At 39.9% G+C, this 24,552-nt stretch overlaps 1 protein-coding gene and 1 long non-coding RNA gene across 2 annotated transcripts in view; both read right to left on the reverse strand.

The window, feature by feature from the left end:
- Nucleotides 1-18,684, reverse strand: part of LOC311064295 (polycystin-1-like protein 2) — a gene marked incomplete at its 5' end in the record, with an annotated part of 53,852 nt that extends 35,168 nt beyond the window's left edge. Inside the window, 14 exons of the mRNA XM_084084129.1 lie at nt 637-783; nt 1,280-1,474; nt 3,069-3,214; nt 3,364-3,906; nt 7,383-7,512; nt 7,826-7,983; nt 8,614-8,830; nt 10,200-10,390; nt 11,523-11,752; nt 13,407-13,557; nt 15,363-15,473; nt 16,824-17,012; nt 17,489-17,647; nt 18,360-18,684. Of these exons, the coding sequence (XP_083940255.1) occupies nt 637-783; nt 1,280-1,474; nt 3,069-3,214; nt 3,364-3,906; nt 7,383-7,512; nt 7,826-7,983; nt 8,614-8,830; nt 10,200-10,390; nt 11,523-11,752; nt 13,407-13,557; nt 15,363-15,473; nt 16,824-17,012; nt 17,489-17,647; nt 18,360-18,684 (2,892 nt within the window). The remainder of the gene's footprint in view (nt 1-636; nt 784-1,279; nt 1,475-3,068; nt 3,215-3,363; nt 3,907-7,382; nt 7,513-7,825; nt 7,984-8,613; nt 8,831-10,199; nt 10,391-11,522; nt 11,753-13,406; nt 13,558-15,362; nt 15,474-16,823; nt 17,013-17,488; nt 17,648-18,359) is intronic.
- Nucleotides 3,914-7,234, reverse strand: LOC311065240. The gene is made up of 5 exons (XR_014602807.1): nt 7,164-7,234; nt 6,655-6,853; nt 6,020-6,146; nt 4,942-5,091; nt 3,914-4,152 (listed from the first exon to the last, which is right to left on the reverse strand). It is a non-coding gene; the product is annotated as an uncharacterized lncRNA (long non-coding RNA).
- Nucleotides 18,685-24,552: the final 5,868 nt, after the last annotated feature.

Raw genomic sequence — 24,552 nt, forward strand, 5'->3', positions numbered from 1 at the left:
AAGACAATACTAATGCTTTGTTGTGCTACTGGGAGGTACTAAACTCATGTGGTAGCCTATACTCATTTCACAACAGAGTGACCTACAAACAGGTTACTCAAGTGATGAGATGTTGTTCAATCTTCACCTGCCAAACAACTCTAAAATAAGGTCATTTTTATCCAATGATGACCTAAATAGAGTAACTCATTATACTCTTGTCCCAGACAAAGTTCTTGGCATTGACTGAGGTTGGTGCAGAAAGTAGCTGCAGTTGGTGCATATAACTGGTTCAAGAAGATATGAGCACAATCAGCACATCACACTTTTTGTTTGGTTTTGTACTGTTGTTCTCTGTGCTTTTTTAGTTCCTGGCTCCAATAAGCATTTCTCCCATGGGAAACTAAATAAAGTTAACCTTTACCCTTGACTGGCTACCAATTCATTCTAGAAATATTAACTTCTTCATTGTCTGGCACTTACACCCAACTGAGCACCTAACCCTTTATGTTTAATGACCTTTTTATTTGCATTGGTGTTTTATTCTTTGTTAAAAATGGGTTCCATTGCAGTTCAATTAATTGATTTTACAATGTAGATTGGGGTCCCAGAGATAAAACACTGTATCAAACTGGAAGTCCAATAGCTAGGGTGTACCTGGGCAGAGAGGCTGAGTTCAGAATCCTTCTTGATGATCCCAGCCAGTGCTCTAGCTGTCACCTGCACCTCCTGCGGAGACTTGATGAAGTTGATGGGAGCTTCCTCCAATGCGGTGATAATAGTGTTCAGCATCTGCTCACGCACCTTCAAGACACATTTGAAACAACTAAGCTTGTAGCTGATTTATAAATTCCATGTTACCGAATAACCAGGGATGCATTGGTCTTGGGACGCGGTAACGCGCCGTGCAACCCCTTTTTTGAGCAGGAGTGCGCGCACGCATCGATTTAAAACAACCCTTAATTCATACCTCAACAAAGTTTACAAAGGCTCCCGACTGCCGGGTGTCACACCAGCATGAATGAGCCTAGATGCATATCAATTGTCCATTGTGTGACCTGTAGTGTAGGTTTTAAGCGACGTGCACGTGACGTCTTTAAAATAGCGTCCCACCACTAACAAAATCACCAATACAACACTGCAAATAACCAAGTTCAGTCAACAGGTTTAATGCTTACCGCAATAAGTCTCTGAACTGCTCAACTGCCTTTCTCAACACTAAACAACAGGTTGAAATTATCTGGACCAACAGTTAAAGTAATACTTCAAGTTCATACTCATATGGATGCTTATAGTGTACCTCTTGCCTAGCATCTTTATCTGCCTCATTGGATTGACTGTTGAGTATATCGGACACAGAGCGGAACATCTGTCCCAGGGTCTCCCCAGACAGTAGGCCTTGCTTCTGCAGCTGAGCCACAGTATCGTTCACTAACTGCCTCGCTAACTGAAGCTTCTGTGAAGAGGACCCAGAGTCTGCTTCTATATCCTGCACCTGAGGAGAACAAACAAATGAATGAATGAATGAATGAGCAAACAAACATATTTTAAGTTATTACTGTATGTCTTAAATTCTATACTTATATTCCAGCAGCATCTAATGTAGGTATACATTCTATATACTGGTTAAGCAAACGGCATAGGCGGATTTTATGGGGGGGAATTGCCCCCCCTGGCGACCGGGGGTGTTTTTTTTTTTTTTCAATATTCTTTTTTTCTGGGGGGCACGGTGGCGCAGTCGGTAGCGCTGTCGCCTCACAGCTAGAAGGTCCTGGGTTCGATTCCCGCCAGGGACGCTGTGGGCGCTGGGGGCGTGTTCTCTCCTCCACGTCATCGGCGCCCATACCCTAGGTGGGGTTGGTGAAAGGGCCCACTCTGTGCGGAGTTTGCATGTTCTCCCCGTGTCTCCTAGGGTAGTTAATACCCTCACAAAAACATGTAGTAATCCTGGTCACTATACTGCCTCCCCCTGGTCAGCCGGGGCGCCTGATGGAGGAGAAGGGAACTGGTTGGAATAACGTGTTCCTTCCACGCGCTATGTCCAACCAGGGAAACTCCCCCCTGTCGGGTGATAAGAAGCGGCCTGCTTGCTCCTCATGCATTGAAGGAGGCATGAGCTTCAGCTTGGGCTCTCCCTAGGCTGGCAGAGGGTAGGTAGTGCCCAGGATTACATAGGCAATTGGCACTGGGTGAAAAAAATGTGGGTTACAAAATCATGGGATAAAAATTTTAGAAGAAAAAAAATATATATATTCTTTTTTTCTATGCATTCCAGGAGTTTGGGGGGCTGGCTCCCCCAAAAAAATTAAATAACCCTAACAACCCTAACCACCCTAACCCTAAAACCGCAATAAAGTAACAAAAAAAGTAACTTTATCCACGGTAAACCCGAAAAAAATCGCGCGCGTGCGGGAGGGACGTGTCCCGTGCATGTGCCCCCCCCAGGACTAATGTGAAACTCCGCCTATGGCAAACGGTAAGAGTCATTTAATAGGCTTTTTCTTTTTTACAGTAAGAGTCATCTAATAGGCATTTGTTGATTACGTTTTTTTTACTAGTTCCCTTAAAAGTTGTCTAGCAAACAAGAGGATTGGGTTCACGCTTGCTTATAAAAAGCTCCAAAGTTGAAAACTGGCGGGAGAAAAACACTCAGTAAACAACTGTTCTCTGGAGTCTATGAGTATAGAAATATGCAAAATGCAAAATTGTGTGTGTAACAAAAGTTAAAAAGCCTTCGTCACTGGAACATGGCTGACATCTACACATACATAAGCAGGATGACAGCCTGTCAGTTTCCTGCCAAAAATAAATAGGTGTCAGCCATGTTTTAATAAAGGCTATTCACCTTTTGTTATACCAGAACTCATGTCATGCCAAAATCACCAAAGATGAGTCACTGACACTGTAGGATGTCAGTGGCTTATTTTTGGTGATTTACTTGTTGTTATTTTTTACTTGAATTAAGAAATACTTGACTTGAAATATGATATAAAAATGGCATTACTTAAACTTCCAAACACATTCTGTACAAACCATACAACATGATATGGCAAAATCATCATAAAATACTTTTTGAGTTTTGCACAAACCTCTGTAGATATGATGTAGGTTGTGTTTGTAGAACTACCATTTTTTAATGTCGCCACAATGTTCAGATTGTAGTTGGAGATAGCAGGCCCATGAGGAAGGAACACCGACTGTATCTCACTGTCATTACTACATCGTATATGTTGACCTGAAGATGACAAGGAATATATTGTAAACAGTAAGAATGACAAGACCCACACATTATTCTGATTCTGATTCATATTCTGGTTCAGGAAGGTACAGTATATCCGAGCCACGATGGTATTATTTGCATAAATGTCCAATTTGAGTACCTACCCTTGTCGGTCTGAAAGCAATACTGGCAGCCTGAACATGGACTTTTAATGATGCAGGTTATATGGAAAACATCGAGAATAGTTCCCTTTGGAGGCGAAAGGGTGCAAAAGAAGACAGGTTGGTTTGGATTCACAGTGACTCCAGGTTGGTTTGGATTCACAGTGACTCCAGGTTGGTTTGGATTCACAGTGACTCCATGTTGGTTTGGATTCACAGGGCTTCCAGGTTGGTTTGGATTCACAGGGCCTCCAGGTTGGTTTGGATTCACAGGGCCTCCAGGTTGGTTTGGATTCACAGTGACTCCAGGTTGGTTTGGATTCACAGTGACTCCAGGTTGGTTTGGATTCACAGTGACTCCAGGTTGGTTTGGATTCACAGGGCCTCCGGGTTGGTTCGGATTCACAGTGACTCCAGGTTGGTTTGGATTCACAGTGACTCCAGGTTGGTTTGGATTCACAGGGCCTCCAGGTTGGTTTGGATTCACAGTGACTCCAGGTTGGTTTGGATTCACAGTGACTCCAGGTTGGTTTGGATTCACAGTGACTCCAGGTTGGTTTGGATTCACAGGGCCTCCAGGTTGGTTTGGATTCACAGTGACTCCAGGTTGGTTTGGATTCACAGTGACTCCAGGTTGGTTTGGATTCACAGTGACTCCAGGTTGGTTTGGATTCACAGGGCCTCCAGGTTGGTTTGGATTCACAATGACTCCAGGTTGGTTTGGATTCACAGGTGTTGTCACTGTCAGAATGGTTAAGGTGGTGTACCCCTCAACATCGTCAACATCCTTCCCTATAGTATATGAGACAACAATTATGTGTATTTGTGTACAAGGCATTTGATATTTCAAAGAGGATCGAAGGAGGATCAGAGGATCAAATCTGCTTCTAAGTTTGTGAAAGAGCAGTATTGACCAAGGTTATTATAGTACTGCATTTGTCATTCGTTTTTATTTTCATTTAGTTTTTCTTTCCATTTCAGTTTAGTTTCGATTCGTTTTTAAAGCGGGTTTGATTGTTTAATTTTGATTTTGTATAAAGGCTTCGATCAACAAGCTCACAACGCATTGCATCGCTTGTACATCTGCTATTTTCTGTATTTTTAAATGTTTTTTTTAAATATTGCAAGACAAGATAAGATAAAGTTTATGTATGAAATATTGACAAAGACTAAAGCTGAGAACATTTCTCTATGATTTTTGTTAGTTTTTTTAATTTGTTCTAGTTCATGTTATTTAGTTAGTTTTATTTAACTATAATAACCTTGGTGTTATTCATGTAGCCTGGTTCCAGACCAATTTGCCATTGCAAAAAAAATTGCCCTTGGCAGATTAGGTCTGGCCCCTCTCAATAGAGATTTTATTTCAATTCTCACCCTCCGAAGTTGTGAGGGACCAATCAGAGCCCAGAATGCAAATATGGGGCGGGTTTATCACCAGAGGCATTTTTTTTATTTGCCCCTCAGAAATGCAGGTTCCACACAGAGATTCCAGACTAATATCTACGCAGTGATATTAGTCTGGCCATGCCAGGCTATTATTTATGTGATTCCACCACACTTTATTGTATAATGCATACTCACCATAAGCCACAACCTTTATATTCAGCCCATTAATAATGGCAGGGATAATCTTAGATTCTGGTACTATGTATTCAGATCCTCCATTTTTCAAGTCAGTGGTCTTGTCCCTCTTCTTGTGTAGCAATGTTTCACATGCCATGGGATATTCTGCTGTAAAAGGAATAAAAGTGTTTAAAAAGGTGTTTAATTGAGAATTGATTTGATCACCTTTATTCTTCTAATGTTCAAAACCGTCAGTGTCATCAAATTAATGAGCTAGATAAAGATTTGTTTAGAAAACCCTTGCGCTCTCTTAACTCCTGTTTAGGGTGACCACCCGTCCCGAATCTCGCGGGACAGTCCCGAAATTGGACCATCTGTCCCGCACCCCACACAAACGGAACAATGTCCCGCAAATCAAAGAACAGTAAAGTATCAAAGAATTTTAAAAAAACTGCTATTGTATATATTTTTTTCTCCAATATATTAGCGTAGGCTATAGGATTATATCATATCCCCATAATAGTATTCATATTATTTCCGCAATACTCATTGATGAGAAACGCACGCAGCCCCGAAAAACCACTCGCCCCAAAACACACTCGCCCCTATTTCTTTCGCCGACCGAGGCCGCTGGATATACCCGGGACGAGTGTGTTTTGGGACGAGGCGTTCTTGTATTATATCCCGGCCACCAGCAGCAACATGTGATTCATTCGCCGGCTTGTTTACAAGTCGAATTTGGGGAAATAAAATAATCAGAAGCTCAACAACATAATGAGAGGATACAAGAGCTACAGTATCTGTGCTAGCTGCAAAGTGTGCACATTTAAGCAAGTATTTTAAAACAGTGAAAGCTACCGAGGAAAAAGAAACAGAAAGTGAAAGAACCCCGAGTCTTGTCTCTTTTGTTTCAAGCATTTGAATATGATAACTGCATGCGGAATCATGGTTATACTGTCTGGACACTAGCTTGGATCCTTTTGCACTTTGATTCTAATGCTGAGGTCAGGCATCTTCTGCTGTTCCAACTAAATCACTGAACAGCCTCGACCAAATACTGTGAAAGTACAGTAAATTAGTAATTTGTGAGACTTACATCCCATTTATTTGTATTTCGTGGATCCTCAATATGCCATGCCACTGTTGGACAATCTCTTTGCTTACAATTCAGCTCGATTTTAATATCAGTTCTGTGATTCACTGGGTTACAACCCTGTGTGCATCTGAAATTAAAACAGTTATGGGATAACAGATAAATACATTATTTATTTAACATGGACCAAAATTAAATGATGATACAGTATTCTAAACACAAAGAGAATGCATACTGTGATTGACACAGACACATTTCTGGACAGATTTGTAATGTTATTGGCAACCTTATTCTTCATCACAAATTTATGGTCTATCATCTATTCAAAGAATCATTGTGCGTTACACGGCTGCCCATACACCTAGACAGCTCACCCCCTCTGAGACAAAGTTAGCTATTACTGAATATTGTCTTCCCACAATGGGTGGGAAGCATGTGGCGGTGAGGGAGGATCCAACTAAGTCTTAAAACCTTAAAACAGGGAGGGAGAAAAACTATATCTAGTTTCAATAGTTTATCAAATCAAGTGACATTTTCTTGAAAAAAGCAAATTATGTCCATACTGTATGTTTCGGAAAATTATGATTTAAGACAGCAATAATATGAATTGAAAACATGCATTGTATGCAAATAAATACCTCAACTCAACGAAAGTGGGTGGCCACTGAGGTGGTTTATAAGTAATGCATTTAGATCGCAGATTTCGCAGACGATTGTTATCCTTCCTTCTCACACCAAAGTAGTATCTAGAATACTCAAATGGCTTTGGTAGACAGCGTCTTATAATAGTGTGGGTCAATCCCAGCCATCCTTGTCCTTGGCAAGTACAAGGGTTGGCTGTGGGTTAAAGAAAAGCAAATTAGTCATGCTAATGAAACACTACAGTAGATAATAGTAATAAACAACAATGCATATATTAAACAGAAGCATTACTATTTCCCCACATTACGCTGATGAGATTTTCAGATGGCCCTTGTCGTCATTTGAGCAAAAGAACCTAAAGTGACAACCCCTCCCCTTCCAGGAGAACACTGGCCCTTTTTGTGCATGCCACTATACATTTCGACTTAACAAATAACAAATAAATTCACACGTGGGTGTATACAATCTGCCATAGTATTGTAGAGAGGAAATACAAAAGTCTTACGGCATGACCATTCATCTCTGTAGTCGTCGTCGTCCTGTTCAGGATATACACCCTGTAATTTAAGAGTGATGGCTCCTGTGAAGAATGTGATACTGAATTAGAGGAATCTTAACCTGAATTTGAAGAAATGTGAAATTGAATCTGAAGAATCTGAACCCGAATTTGAAGAATGTGAAACTGAATCAGAAGAATCTGAACCCGAATCTGTAGAATGTGAACCTGAATCTGTGGAACCTGAGCCTGAATATGTAGTATCAGAAGAATATGAACCAGATTCTGAATCGGAATCAGAATACTCTGCAACGATTACTAGGTTTATGAATCGGAGAACTCTGACTTGTTCCTCTCTCTGAAAATGAAAACAAATGAAAACAAATCTCAGTCATGAACAACTCTTTACTCTAAACATATGCTGGAATCGCGATTGTAATAGTTCAAGTCTTGCATAATGAACCACTTAAACCCTAGATTCTTCAGTTAATCGGGGTCCCCCAGAGGTCTATACTTGGTCCCCTCCAAAAACACTTTCGCCGAAAATAGCCAACCTACAAGCTCACAATGCATCGCGTTGTGGCATGTTGTGAGCTTGTAGATCCGCTATTTTCCCAGAATATTTGCCTATTATGACATGCCCAGTCAAAATAGGGATGCTATTCATTTACCGGCCCACTATCCTCCTGGTTGAAGTTCATCAAATCTCTCCCATAACTGTCTGATCTGGGGATGAAGTGAGTGGCACAGGAACCCAAGTGATGCATTTCCACATCTACGTCCAACGATGAGAAAACATTCCAGGCTCTGAGTTTCACTTCTAAAGATCCTGTAACAAAAACAAATTTGAGGATGAATTGTTCAACTGCTAAATTAATTTAAAAACATTCTTGAGACCTTCAGTCTCATTACTATTAATCAATAATAATCAATTTTATTTATGTCAATTTATTAAAGGTGCTAAGGGATGCTAGGAAAAGCTTCTAATTTGCAATATATTTTTAAAGATGCTGTAAGGTTTTTGCTAAAACAAAAACAAAAATGTTTAAACAGTTAAAGCTCTATTTTCCGATAATAGTAATAGTAATCGCTATAGTGTGTAACAGGAGTCTGTTTATCTCTCCAACTCTTTAATAAACAGAAAATACATTTTCATGTGAGTTACAAATTTCATCCAATCAGGAGAGAGAATCCCACAAAGATATCTATCTATCTATCTATCTATCTATCTATCTATCTATATATATATATATATATATCTATATATATATATCTATATATATATATCTATATATATATATATATCTATATATATATATATATATATATATATATATATATATATATATATATATATAGATATATATATATATATATATATATATATATATATATATTCATTCACTTACTTTATTACTTGATAAAGCTGCTTTGTGATTCAGTTTTTGTTATTCAGTACCTTGGATTGTGTTTGTGATCTGAAAAATGTGCTTCCGTGTATTCATTTCATGTAGCCGCTGTCTGGAGCCACTGTCTCCAGCCAGAGAGAAGAGGAGTAGTGCAGGGGCCCCCCGTTCCAGGGAAACAACAATGTTGAGAGCAGAGGATCCCAGACACTGGCCCTCCTCTGCCATCACAGAGGCCTGCAGGCCTGCGAGTTTCTCCAACACACACACCTGGACACAGGAGGTACAGTACAAAACAATGTCTATACTGTAGATACATCTATCCCTCTTTCATGAATTTGACTTCACGTGGATCCAATAGCATTGCAAAGGGTTGATGTTTTGATTGTTGTTGTCTGTTCAACACAAAAAATATATATATTATTATTGTTGTTGCTGTTGTTGATGTTGTTGTTAATGGCTTCTTCTTTTTTCTTTCTTTTTTCTAATTCAAATTAAATTCATAAGATTATTGTGCCAGTCTAACCACTTTCAACCTGGCATCCCGATTTTGGGCATGACATTATTTTCCATATTTTTGCATATCCATATATGTTCCCCCAAATCTTCCAAAAATAGCAAACATAGCAGATCTACAAGCTTGCAATGGACAGACGGTCACAATGCATATTAAACAAAGGATCATAATCTCTTTTGCCTCCTTTATTGCTCATCGTCAATTTCTCCTCTTAAGGAAAAATCGTTCATCTCCTTTAAAAACGTCCTGGTTACAGGTCTTAATATCATTTCTAGCTTATATGGCTGTTCAAGCCACTGTCTATCTGGACGCTAGTGATGGCGCGGGTTGACCTGTAACCCGCGGGACCCTCGGGTCAACCCGCGGCGCGGGTGAGTCGAGTCAGAATTTCGGAGAAAATTGTGCGGGCTGCGGGTGAGCGGGTCACGCGCTCTCACACGCAAAAAAAATAAAAATAATAACATGCTCTTGTTTTGTCTTTATTCCTAATAAGAATAAGAATACTAACAATAAAACAGTTTGAATACACTTGGGGATTATTTTCTAACCATGATTTTACAGAATAAAAAAGAAATCGCGGGTCGCGGGGCGGGTTGAGCCGTAGATTTATATATGGGTTCGCGGGGCGGGTTGAGGCGGGTTGGGTTCCGTCGCGGGGCGGGGCGGGGCGGGTCATGAAAAAACCCGACCCGCGCATCACTACTGGCCGCCATCAGGCTGCTGAACAGGCCATACATCACCATACTGCCCGGACTAAAATGGCCGCCGGCTTTGTGGATTCTGTCCTGATGTACACACACCTATGACTATGATGCAGTTCTGAACTTACCGTACCCTGAAGCCATTACTGCCTCTTGCTTTTGCTTTTAACCTTACACGGGCACTTTTACTGTTTTATTTTAGGATTAAATAGGATTGTCCCGACTCCTTAGTGCTTTTATCCATGCACATATTAAATATAATATATAGTTTTAACACTGATCACATGTTTTGACATTTTATAACAGTGAGAGGTTTTTCATGTCTGACTTGTTTTTATCTCTTTGCTTTCACTTCTTACTTTTCTTGGAGGCTGAAGATGTTGGGGGGTTTGCACGAAGAATATTTCTTAGCTTTATTCACCTTCAATTCGGTGGTCTCTGGAGGGCTAGTGACCCTGTTGGATGCATGAAGACACAGAACGTGGCAGCCCAGGGCCAGCAGCTTCATCATCTCTGGACTCACTGTGATGTTCTCTGCTGTGATTCCTCCGACCACCGATGAACTCGCCAACAATATTGCTCCATGCTGGAGTGTGTAGGTCACATTGGTACCTGCCAGCCGAGAGACAGCACACAGAGAATATGAATTATTTAACTTTTGAATCGAAATCCCCTTTATACACAGCATGTACAAAAGAGATATTTGATTCAGTGACGTGGTGCAGATACACAAACAACTGGTATTAGAAGCAGCTTCTAAAATCCCACTTTCTGTCTCTCTATCCGTGTTCTGTTTAGTTCAGTTCAGTTCTCTCTAATGACCAAACAACTCAGGTTAGGTAATTGGCATTTTGCTTTGCGTACAGCAACTGGGGTTAGCTCAGTTCCACATCAGCAACATCAAAACATAGACAAAGTGCTCTAAGTGCAGGTACATCCATCATGGTGCGAGAGGCATCAGCGATTATTTTACCTGCTCTATTGATTATGCGTTCGTGATATAGTGATTCAACTGATGCCAGATTCACCTCTCTTAGGGCAGTGCAGTGTTGCCTCACAGCAAGAAGGTTTTCCTCTCTTTCTCTCACCCTTCTCCCTTCATATTCTGTACAGTACACTCTCCATGGCTGCTAAAGCTGTATACATTGATTTATTTCTATCAGGTAGTAGTATATTGTATATTGTTGTTATACTGTATACTGTATTGTTAGCACACATATCACAACATTATATTATTAAAGGAGGAGTTCACCCAAAAAATGACTTATTTTCTATCAATTGTACACCCTATGAAGCCTTGAATCCATGGATTCTTTTTTGTTTTTGTGGCATTCCTAAGCTAATAATTTGATTCCCGTCTCCTACCGGCTAATGTATCCAGTAGGAGACACAAAGTAGATTATTTGTGTCTCCTACCGGAAATACACACGGTCATTAAATTATTGTTTTAGGAATGCCACAAAAACAAAAATAAATCCATGAAACCAAGGCTTCATGGGGTGTGCAATTGATAGAAAATAAGTAATTTTTTTGGTGAACTCCTCCTTTAACATTAACTTGTTGATTATGCATTCTTGAGGCATTTATAATGGCTTATTGATACAGTATGCATTAGTTACAAAAAGGCATGGTGCTACTGAGATATAAACACATCCAAAACAAACACATTTAAATTCAAGTGATAAAATTAAATGTACTGCAAGCTCTTTTAACATGGTCAGACTAGATCTAGTTTAATTCTTACCTGCTTCTAATTCCACTTGAATTTGAAACGGGGCACCGAACAAGGCTTTACAGTCATCTGCATCTAATGACACATTCCCACTGTGACACTTTATGACAAGAACCCCTGCGATGGGCTCCTGGATGGTAATGATTTCTTGAGCTGTGGCATGGACATCGTTACTGGCACATTCCACCTCCACCTCAAAGTCGCTCGGAAAGGTATAGTTGTGGAAAAAGTGCCGCTCCAACCTGAGAAACAAAGCAATCACAGCAAAAGTCTGAGAGTCATTCTCTCTCACTGCCAGACTTATTTCTGGCCGCGTTTGCCCACTGCCAGTGATTTTTTCGATTTTCTTACCTTTTTGAAATAGTCACAGAATATTTATCTCCAGTATGATCGATCCCCTGATGGTTGCTAATCACAGAGGGTGTCACTGTGTGGTTTCACAAATTGTCTGCTTTGAAAATAACATTTTTCTGGATGAAAATAATTTCATGTGGACACTTAAACACCTCAGCATCACTTATTGACCTTCGTCCATATCCATCCCACTGCCAACACTATGAGTTTCTTGCACTCTTGTTCTTTACAAAGGCGGTTGTACTGTAAGCGGGTTGTACAAGTTTGACTTTTTTTTACTTTTGCAATTATTGTGCTATCATCAAAATGTTTTATTATTGATAAAAAATAGCAATGATAAAAAACGTCTAGACGGGCACTTGGGTGGTGCAGTGGTAGAGTACCTGCTCACCACCGCAGAGTCTAGGGGTTTGAATGCATGCGGTGCATCTGGCTTTGTTGAGAGACTAGAACCTCACTCGCGAAACTCATTAAAATGTATTTGTTTTTTTGTATGGTTATTGCATATTCACATTGGCATTCATTGGGCTAAACTAAACAGAAGAATGACCAGCACTCACATAAATGGCCTTTAGGTACAGTACCTTCTATTTAATTAGGCACGGGCAGTGTATGTTCGCTGCCTGCGCCTAATTAAATAAAAGGTAACTAAAGGACATTTGTGTGAGTGCTGGCCATTCTTCTGTTATGAATGAACTCTCTGAACTCTGCACCCGGTAAATAAATTACTTGTTGAAACTTGAGTCATGCTCACTAATGCTTCAGTGAAACATCACTGATAACAGCACGCATATGTCAAGTTTTTGGAGTGGTCATTCATTCCAATTCTTATTTGAAATGAAATATGAAAGTAATAAAATAATCAGTTCTTCAGTTAAGCAGTCACACCTGGATCCATACAAACTGGACTCTGAGCTGGGTATGACTGCACACCTGAAAGAGTTGCAGTTAGTGCATCCTGAGTAGATGTGCTACATTTTTATGTCAACATGTTTGAAATAAAACATATTAAAACATACAGCATACTGGCCAAGTATTGCTTGCTTTCAATTCAACAGTTGTGCTTGTCAATATTTATTTTATTTTATTTAACACTTTCAGATAAGCAGGTTTTTTTTCGCAAAGTTCTTCAATGTGTTATCATAAGAGTAAAATAAGATGTTCAAAGTACCCTCTTTTGAGAAACAGTGCTTTATTTAATTAGTATTGCAGTGTACGTATGCTGCCTGTGCCTGATTAAATGAAAGGTACCTTAAGTACATTTATGTGAGTGCTGGTGATTATTACGTTTTGAATGAAAGAGTTGTGCTCACATAGAATTATATTCATGAACAATATCTTTCAAATGCATTATGGAAGGTGTTACAGTACCCACATGAAGTGGTCCTTAAGCCTTTAGTAACTTTAATGAATGTATTATTGAGTCCATGAATGTGTAAAGAATGCCTAATGAAGCTACCATAGACTTCATGTAAAACATTACCAACAGTTCTTGTGTTATTTTCAGTCAACCTTGATCACTGATATACGTATTTTGCTCACCTAGCTGGAGTGTATACAAGTTCAATGACGTGTCCATCTCCAGTTCTCAGCTTGCAGGTAGCATTACCCTGCAAAGGTTGGTAGAGCCACTTCATGCTGATGGTGATATTATCAAAGACAGCAGCCAGCTTGATCATTGATAATCTGAGTCCTGTGGGCAAGAAATAACCAAAGATGTGTGAGGAGAGCATCTATTATGTGTCTGGGTAATTGTTAGTTAAAGTTCCAGTTCACGCGTCCAAACTTAGTCAGAAATATAAATGTCTGTCTTTGCCCTCATTAACAATTTGTTAACGCAGTAGCGGCAGTACCAAATTGTCATGTCATGTGTCACACCTGCTTTCACAGAGAGGGCGGTCTTAAGGCCAGTTTCGGAGGTAAACATCCATATTAATGCTTTAGAGAAAAGCAGAGTGCCAAAAACCACCTGGATTTTAATGGATAATCTTCAAAAACATGTTAAAAACAAAAAAAACATGATTATGGAGCTTATATAATGCTGCTCTATCAGACTATTTTATGTTACACATCAATAGAAAGGCAACACCTCGTTCCTGGATCCTCTCTCTCTCTCTCTCTCTCTCTCTCTCTCTCTCTCTCTCTCTCTCTCTCTCTCTCTCTCTCTCTCTCTCTCTCTCTCTCTCTCTCTCTCTCTCTCTCTCTCTCTCTCTCTCTCTCTCTCTCTCTCTCTGAATGTGGCTTCCTTCCTAAAATGTATTATTCATGACCTGCCAAAAATAATTAACCTGGGCTGATAGGCTCAGTAGAATGTGTCATTCCTAATTGCTTGTCCCTTGTGATGTTCTATTTATTGGACTGTAAATAACTTAAATCTTTTTGTGGGATTAATATTTGATTTAATTTTTGACAACGCAACATCCCAATGGACAGACACAGAACAAAACAAGATTAATAAATTCATAAACAACAGGTATCGACACAACAACAGTCATTACGGTAAAACAAAAAAAAAATAAGACAAGAAGAAAAGATAAGAGTAAAGAAATAAAAGACAAAGAAAAATAAGGACGGAGGCTATGTTACACATACAATAGAGCCAACTGTGAACAAGCAAGGATATACCTACAGTATACAGTATAGGGTATACATGTGGGAGCCAGTCTGTCATTACAAGCCATTAATATAGTGAAGAAATCTTTCCCACTTCAGGTGGAACTGGTCTGTTCTGCCCTTCATAGAGAAGGATACCCGTTCATATGATGCTGTCTTAATAAGTAAGTTATGCCAATCTATGATTGATGGTACATGAGCTGACTTCCATAGTTGGACTATAGCAACCTCCTACCCAGCATTATAGCTGTTTGGACCCATTCCATAAACGTAGAGGGAGTTATATCTTTCAGGACAGAGGGATATCCCAATATGAATAACAGACTGTAAATATAATAGCAATGCCATGCACATGCATGTGAAAAAAGGCTGGATTGTTTTTGTTTTGTTCACAGCACAGATGAGTGACTTTACATTTGGCTACGCTGCCCAACGACTACTGATACTGAATTGTAGTTAAATAAAATGCTTGTAATCCGATGCATGTGTATGTGGCTAAGGCCAATAGGAACAGTATGGCAGGAGATGCAGTAAGCACTAAGGCATTTTCATATTGTCAAATATGGCTCCCTCCCTTTGAAAAAACCCTGGAATAAAGGCTGAAATAAAGGCTGAAATAAAGGCTGAAGTGAAACCAAGAAGCCAAAGGAAGCGCTGGAAGTATATTGCCTACTGTATATCGAAGGGGTTTGATTGCGTTTGTATGTATCACAGAGATGTTGATTGGTTGAACCATTAGTGGGTGTAGCGATAGCGAAATTAAACAGTGCTGGATGCCCACACCACATTGTTTGTTTTTTTGCATGGAAAGTGTTTAGACTATCTCAACACTACTTTAGACTGGGCCTGGAAGTATACAAGTAATCACCCATTGATGCTACTCACCATCTTTGCAGTGGTAATCCACCGACAGGTAACTTCCCAGTCCAGGGCAGGGATCGTCAAAGGAGATGACAGCTGCTGCAGCCTGACAGGCCTGCCGTCCATCACACTGACCTATTAGGATAGACAAACAAACAAGGCCGTGTCTGAGTTTGTTCTTATGCCTCTTTAACATATTGAAGCCGATTCTACAAATGTCTTCTAAATTCCAGCAGTATTCTAAAAAACGTATGTTTCTATATCAGTGGTGCTCAAACTTTTTCATGTCAAGGACCCCCAAAATGATATGAATTTGGCCGCGGACCCCCATCTCAAAATATTTTGTTCCAGGGACCCCCCAGAAGCAAAGATTTGAGTTACAAATGTTCGCTTTAAAATAATATATATTCAAAGATTTGCACACATTTTCACGATTATTCAAAAATAGCAGATCTACAAGCTCGTAGCATGGCACCGCTCGTAGCGCGGCACTCGGTGCCGCGCTACGAGCTTGTAGATCTGCTATTTTTGAATAGCCAAAGTGTAAAACAATGCTTTTTAGCTCAAATCAAAACAATGACACAGATGCGTTCCAGGTCTCAATGGGTTAAAGGTTATGAGAATGACCTGAAACACTAAAATAAACAAAGGAAGGATTGCCTGAATATTTCATCAAACATTTAATACATCATCACCATCACCATTAGTTCGGTGGCCGAATGCATAAAACACTTATGCACTTATACAATGCACATTGTAAAGCACTTTGGAGAAAAGTGCTATATGAATGCCCCATGCAGTGCACGGTACGCTCTCTCATCTCTCTGCCTGCCATTCATACATGAAACACATGTTGCTTGTGTCATCAGTAAAATCCATGAGTCAATATTTACTTCAATGTGGTTTGATATTATCTTAGACCGTATTGAGGCTTTAATGTGCTCATTGTATGGCCTTGCTTTCAGATGCGTTTTGATGGGGTATCACCTGTTGCATATACTGTATTTGGTTTCTGCATGTCATAATATATCTAGCCCTTTTGTGGCATTGAGCAATCACCTCTTTCAAAAGCATTATTGAATTGCATTACAGCTTACCCATGCAGAACCTTTTAGTGAAGCTGTGGGTTTTTTAATCCGTTAAAGTGGTTCTCCATAGTGCTTGCCAACGTGTCGTCACCACGGGGGGGCGTGGTAGCTGCAGACATGCTGGTGGGGTCAATGTTAAGTCAACCTGTTTATACCCCACCATGATGTCCGCGCTACCAAATAACCCTTGTTGACGCCCCCTTCAGGATTTTTTGGTACGCACATTGAAAAGACCTACTGTATTATCAAACCAAGAGTGATACAGGTTGGAGGGCACAAACTTTACATTTCTGGATGAAATTATACATGAAATTGATTCCATGTATCATGTATTTTATTATCTTTAAAAGTCCAACAACGAAAAGCAACACAGAATATAACTGGTCATAGTGTTTACCTTTTAATGAATGTGTAACATCCAGCGAGCTACACTGATCCTTTGTGGACGTGGGAGAGGGAGTGAGGCCAGACCGACAGTAGTGAACAGTCTTGCGACCGTAGAAGCCTCCCTCTATCTTTAATACTTGACCATAAGCACATTGCAGGGTGACATTCTGACCCACACACACAATCCATCTCCCAGACTCTACGACAGGGGGGAAAAGTAAAGACAGTATTTTATTAGCTGCATTAGGATTTACTTGCGCATAATCAAGTATGGTATGTTTAACCCAATCTGGGAACGCATCTCTGTCATTTTAGATTTATTTGGCTATTCAAAAATGGCAGATCTACAAGCTCATAGTGCATGTAGATCGGCTATTTTTTAAAAGAATTGTACAAATCTTTGAATATATATTTTTTTAAAGCGAACTTTTGTAAAATGTTTGGTTCCAGGGACCCCAAGAAGCTAAGATTTGAGTTACAAATGTTCGCTTTAAAAAATATATATATTCAAAGATTTGCACACATTTTAAAAAAAAATGCAGATCTACAAGCTCATAGAGCGGCACTATGAGCTTGTATATCTGCTATTTTTTGAATAGCCAAAGTGTAAAATAATCATTTAACTGGTTACACAGATGCGTTCCCGGTGTTGGGTTAAGAAATAAATAAACTTACCAAACTGGCAGACAAACTGAAATTCTTGAGTACAGTTGCCCGTGGCCGTCCAGTGGAAGGCTGAGTGTCTCAGAATGTGTCCACAACCTGCCTCTGGCTGTGGGCTGCTCGCCCAGTTGGAGTAGCTGATGTCTGAACCATCTAGCCATGAAAGAGGACCTGCAGAGGGGACAGTGCAACACTGACCAAGGTGTCGTCCCTGTCGGGGAGAAACCTTGTATCTCCACATTGCATCTGTTTATGTTTATTTTGTGAGTACCAAAATCGACTATAGTCGTTTAAAAAAATACAAAAAAATACCGTAAACGGTAAGAAACGGCCGGCACTGGATGTACCCTGTTTTAAAAAACCTCTGGCACCCGATGTGTTAATGCCCTATTGTATACTCCTGCAAAAGTCACAAAAATAGCTGCATTATGACATGTTGTAGATGCTATTTTATACTGCTATTTTCATTACTTTTGGAAAAAAACGAAATTATGAAAATCTTTGCATTTGAACAAAACGGGGGATGCCGGGTTGAGTGGTTAAGTCTATCATTGGATTATTAATATTTAGTGCTTAATATTTTGTATAAAGCATTTTGAATTGCCTTGTTTAAATGTGTTCAACAAATAAACTTGCCCTTCCTTGTAACCCTATCCATATTAGCTAACAATACAAATCTAACAACCATTACTGCTTTAAATCTGTGCATGATGAGATCGATGAAGCATGATGATCATCACAATCAAATTAATTGCATTTATTGCAATCATGAAGCAGAGTGAATACCGTTATAGTAGTATGATGATCTTATCTCGTGGGAATAATGTTAAATCTCTTTCAGAGTATAGGCTTCTTCAAAGTATCATAAATATCTACCGCTTACCTTTAACAGCATCAAATTGTTGCGATCTCAGGTGTGGAGAGGCCTCTGATGCTGCTCCTAGCCACCAGTCCATTTCTGGGTCCAGGTGCTTCTGAAGGAAGGACTGGGTTTCTTCATTTGGGATAAAGGCGAGGCGACCTCCGGCCTGCTCGCACCAAGCCTGGGCACTGGCAAAGGGTCGTCGGAGAACCACAAACTCATAGCAAGAGCCTCCAAATGCCTCCTGGAAATCTGGGCAGGGAGGAAAATGATCTCTCACATCCTTTGCACAAGAAAGACAGCCGAGTGTCAACAGGATCAGTAGGGGAAGGCCGGTGCTGTCCATCATTTCCCTATCTGCAGTCAGTTCCCAAGTTTTGCACAGAGCATAGATCTCACCACAGTAGATTGTCTGTACTTAAAAAGCTGTTTCTTTCCTCAGTGTCATCTTTGGGCTGATAGCTTTAATCCAGCAACAAGGTGCTTTTAAAGGGGACAGAATGAGCGTCTCTGGCACACCCTGTTCTGAATTTAACAATAGATGGGCTGCCTGACAGTCTGGACCTACAGATGCACATTATCTCTGTACACAAACCTAGTTGTTATGAATGGAGGACAATAGCCTGCCTTCTATTATCAAGGTCCAAACAGAGATAGATTGTGGTTACCTGTGAACCACATGTGAATAGGTTTACATGATTTGAAAGACTAGAAACATACTTTAACCACATAACCCTATACTTAGTTGACTGGATTACCAAGGGCTCTGACTAGTATACCCCCTCCTGTTTTCCCTCTACACTAAATATCTTCAGAAACAGCCATTCTACAAGCTCACAATGCATTAATTGTGAGCTAGGGTTCATGCTAGGGTTCAAGTGATTGACAATTGTATTTTTACATTTTAATTATGGCCAGTTTAAAGGATTAAATCAAGGGTTTTCAACTGATTGTGTACACCGCCCTGACTAAGAATCAACCTGGGGACCACTGTTGTATTGGGAGGGGATATGGGCTAAGATTTGTACTTTTGTTCATGTCTATGCATCCCACTGTTTCTCAACCAATGGTCCACGGACTACTATGTTCCATGGCATAGATAGTCTCCGCCAGGCGAGGTTGCCTACCTAGGGCCCGCAATGCAAGGCAGTCAGAGCCACTTGGCTACCGTCCCCTTGCCAGTGAAAACAGCGATTGTACTGTACCGAAAACAACAGCAATCTGAGAAAGAAAATTGTACTTTTGTAAATCCTTTAACATGAAAGGAGGCAAGCTTTTTTTAGTTGCGATCACGTGATTTCTGGGTGTACTCTTCTTCGGTGGTGCTTGGATCATTCACAGAGCAAAGCCAATTTTAGCCAATCAAGATGGAATATGAAAAATTGGACAGATCCGCCTTGGTCACATGAATATAGAGATAATGTGCAGTAGCACCCTGTAGCCTACAGGTACAGGGTGCAACAATAAAGGTTGAACCTTGAAAAGCCATGATAATGCCTATACTTCATATTTTCAGTCATATATTGAAGCTCAGTGGCCTTGTGGTTAGAGTGCCCGTGGGGAGATCCTATTGGCCCCAGGCGTTCCAATGTTGTAATGTTGGAGAATTTTGGAGCGGCCGAGCAGCCGACACTGGGCACTCTGAGATTGGGAGGTCGGGGTTTGATCCCCGGCAGGGTCATACCAAAGACTCTAAAAAAAAATGGGACCCAATGGCTCCCTGCTTGGCACTCAGCATCAACTCATCAAGGCCATGTGCTCTACTTTATCAAGACACTGGAGGCCCAACAAGATGTCACAACTGAAGTGCTAGTCATTTGGATGTTAGAAAAGCATATTTTCTATCTATTCCATTCCTATATCCTGTCTTGCCTAAACTTCTGTATCAGTCATGACTCACATATCTTCCGGCCACATAATGTGGCATGTTCTCTGTAGTATGTGCTTCAGAACATAAAGAAAGTGTAGGTGTGATACTGACTCACCTTGTTCTGCCAAGCTCACCGCTGGCTTACAGTCAGTAGTGGACAAAGTGCTCAACCCAGTAGCCTACTTGAGTGAAGAGATGTAAGAGAAACTCCTAGAAATGTAGTGGAGACAAAAATACAATATTTGTCTCAATATTTGTCTTGAGTTATAGATAAAATTTGTCTTAAGTCATACATAAAAATACAGTATTTAAAAAAGTAAAGTTTAGATACTCAAAAAAGTTACTTAAGTATTGTACCTAAATGTACTTAGTCACCACTGACTGCTTGCTTACAGTGATGAAGTAATTCAATTGAGTGATCAGTCGTCACATTAGTAGGGGAGAGCATTTAGGATCAAAAAGAGGATTCCTAAATCACAACAATCAGCTATACTAGACTAATGCCCATAAAGCATTTTGTTTTGCTTTGACAGCTGTAAGGATTTCACTGACCTGAGAGTCGGTCTGTCTCTAGTAAGCGTCCACTAACCTTTTTATGGCTTTTTTTTGGTGACTGACAGAGGAGGAAAGAATATTAATAAAGAGTAAAAAATACAGTATATATATATATTGAAGTCATGACATGTTTGAAAAGTATCCCAAAAGGTCAAACTTATATGCTATCTGCTGTCCCAGAATTATGAGAAGGATTCGGCATCAGAAATGCATGACTCTCTCCTGGGGAGTGGTGTCTAGACATGTGCTACCATCCATCTCATGGTTAGTATCTACATTTATTCACTCACTAACGTCAAGATTCCAGGCTTATATCCAATCACGCTCCACTCCAGAGGGGATATATAAATATATATATTTATGTGTGTGTGTGTGTGTGTACTGTATAACAATGAATCGATGTGAAAATAATATATACAACCTCAAGACGTCGCGATACGACACATTGTGAGCTTGTAGATCAGCTATTCTTGCTATTTTTTTATAAAAACAAATAAAATACATTATTTTATTGAAACAGATTACTTTAGTAAGTTTGATTAACGGCTGCAACCCTAATCAGTACTATAGCTTACAACTGCTACAAAACCATGTCAAACAGTGGCTGATTTCTCTGGCATGTGAGCATAATGTGCTAACCTATTTAGTCATGGAGCTGCTTCGGATAAAGCCTTGGGTATAAAATGTATCTGACACAAAAGTCAAAGACAACATTCTGATCTAACTCAGGTCTTAGGCCAAGTCAGGGTGTCAAGTGATGTTGGATCTATGTGTAATAATTTACTGTATTGTGGGACAAAACTGTTATACAAGTAGTTCATCTGTCATCCAATTTGCTTCTTTGAGTGGATGGTTTTACAGTTTATATGCAGGAAAAATAATACTTCTTTGAAGTGGTTTTCAGTCTTAGGTACTTGCAATTGTTTTTTTGTTTTTTTTGCGTTTCAGAGCAATTCCTGATGTTTTCTTGTTTTCCTCTATGGGGTTATAGACGAACGACGAACGACCGCGGCCAGGCAAGGAGGCCTACCGTAGTATCAATGGCAAGACTACCAAGTTTCAACAATTAAGACATATACAGAAGATACAAAACACAGCAACAACAAAAAATAAAACCATAACATGTAAACAATTACATGGTGAGGTTGGGAGATTTAAGAGCAGGTTATTATATTGTCCGTAGGATATTGGGGCATTATTTTTTAGTGTGAGTTGTGTTGTAGAGTGTTCCATGACATAGGGGCATCAAAGCAGAAAGCAGATTTTCCCACTTCAGACTCAACAGGTCACAGGTGGAACAGGTGGTAAGCCAGTCGCTTGAGCGGGTCTGGTAAGTGCTTTTTTTCCACTCTAACAGCAATGTGAGGTATCAATAGCGTTAAAAATTAACTGATACCAGTGCCTATTTCTCCTCTCAGAGAGGGACCAACCTACCCTGTCGTAGAGGATACAATGGTGAGTGCTGAGTGCAGCTCTCACCAGTAATGAATCTAAGTGCTGAGTGATGAACTGTATAATGAACAGTATACTGCTCCTCCTGCACCTTACGTGTAAACCTCATGTACATACTGTACGGATAGATATGCTATGTGTAAATATGTAGATACCTTTTTGTTTTTTTCATTCTTTCTTTTCTCCCTTTTCCCACTTCCCCACAAAAACAAATTGCATCCACCGTTTTACACTTGTAACAATAAAGCAGACATAAAGCATGGGGTCAATCAGTGATCAAGGTGAGGGGTCACAGATGGAGAGAGAGAGAAAGGAATACAGAGAGTCACTCTATAGTGAAGTTGAAATGCAGAGGAGATGCATGGGTTATGTGTTCACACTATATCAAACTAATTAAACTAATTAAATATTGTATTTTGTAGAAACACCAACAAAAGAGACAGAAAACTGCCCAATTCCACCAATGTATGGATACCCAGCGAGTGAAAAGAAGCTGAAGGTGGAGGATTATTGCCATTGTGTATTTAATTATTGTTGTGTGTTCTATTAAATATCAGTGAGTCATTCGATGCCTATCCATGATTGTTAAATTGATTATTATATAATGACTGTGTCTGGATGTTGAAATGTGAGGAAGGGTGTATGAAAAGCCACTATGTGAACCTTGATAGCGACGAAACAAATGAAAAAAAAAAATCATTTTAAAGAGTAGCAGTATTCCGTTATGTCATGCAGTCTTACTGCTGCGTATCACCTCAACATGTGCCCTCTTGCCTTCAAACATAAAAACATGGCCTCAATCTCATTTTCTTCTGATACAGTAGTGTGTTGAACTGTGTGTTTTCTCCACTGCTGCAGTGGATGAAAGAATTCTGGAGGTCCAACTCCTGCTACAGCAGCTATGGTGTCAACGGCTCACTCAGCTCGTTTCTCATATATCTCAGTGAGGTATATTGTGCAGCCCCAAGCTGTCACAATTACACGTTTACCTTCACATCTTATATTAAATATTTGCCAGACACTTATTACTAGCGGAGCAGATAAGTGCTACGATCTTTCAATTTATGATAAAAGCGTGAAAATTGGCGTGAGCAGTCTCCATGGGTCACTTGACAAGAATATTGTCTGAGCCATTTGTAATTTCAAGATGGCAGCCATTTTTCAAGATGGCCGACACCTTAGTGGGCATTTAAGTGATATGATGGTTTATTTGGTGATACAAGCATGAAAATTGGCATGAGCAGTCTCTGTGGGTCACTTGACAATAGGCCACCCACAGCTATTTGAAATTTCAAGATGGCCAACACTTTAGTGGAGCAATTAAGTTATATAATGGTTTATTTGGTGATACAAGCATGAACATTGGCATGAGCAGTCTCTCTGGGTCACTTGACAATAGGCCACCCACAGCTACTTCAAATTTCAAGATGGCGGCCATTTTTCAAGATGGCCAACAGTTTAGGGGAGCAATTAAGTTATATAATGGTTTATTTGGTGATACAAACATTACATTTGGCAAGAGCAGTCTCTAAGGGTTGCTTGACAAGAAAACACTCCCAGCCACTTGAAATTTCTATTTTCAAGATGGTCGCCCCCTGGATCCTCAAAAGATACATTTTCTCATAGAAATGTACGTTTTTTTTTTCATTAAGGACGATTATTATTATTATTATTATTATTATTATGCTAAAACAGTTGTGTTGATTTGTTGATCATAGATAGATTAGATAAGAGTGAATATCTGCACTACCAGGGCACACTGGTGATATATCACTGCTGTTAAACCTCAGAGTGGGGTTCAATGTCAGCTAATAGAAAGTTAGTATCCCAAATGCTGTCTAATTTACCCCAAAACAGTTAGATAGCTGCACCTGAATTGACAGGTTGTGCCAGCGCGGGAGAGCCGAGCCAAGGTTAATGGTTTTAATTAACCGGATGGTGTACAGATCGCATGGGATTTAAATGGCATTGGATGAACGATCGGACTAAGTGTTGGGTTAAGGCACAAACTTAGTTGTATCCCATACATCAAAGTGCTTGGTAAAAGGTGGTAAAAGGATAAACCCTCTGCCTATGCTGCAGACATGGCAGAAGCCATCATAACAGTTGTGAAAAATAACTGGGACAGATGTTTCATTTGTCAGCAGGTCACCAAGGAAAAACTCATTCAGCCAAGTTTATTCAACAGAGAGCACGATCGTACTGGTCATGATACCATTGCAAGAAATGTTCCATTATTTCATAAGATCAATGCTCTGCCTATCTTACTTAGTCCAACCCGACTAGATGAAGGTGATGGCATAGAAAGCACATTGACAAGAAACAGAGCAACATATC

This window comes from Gymnoscopelus microlampas (genome assembly GCF_963454915.1).
Source record: "Gymnoscopelus microlampas genome assembly, chromosome: 17".
Lineage (NCBI taxonomy): Eukaryota > Metazoa > Chordata > Actinopteri > Myctophiformes > Myctophidae > Gymnoscopelus > Gymnoscopelus microlampas.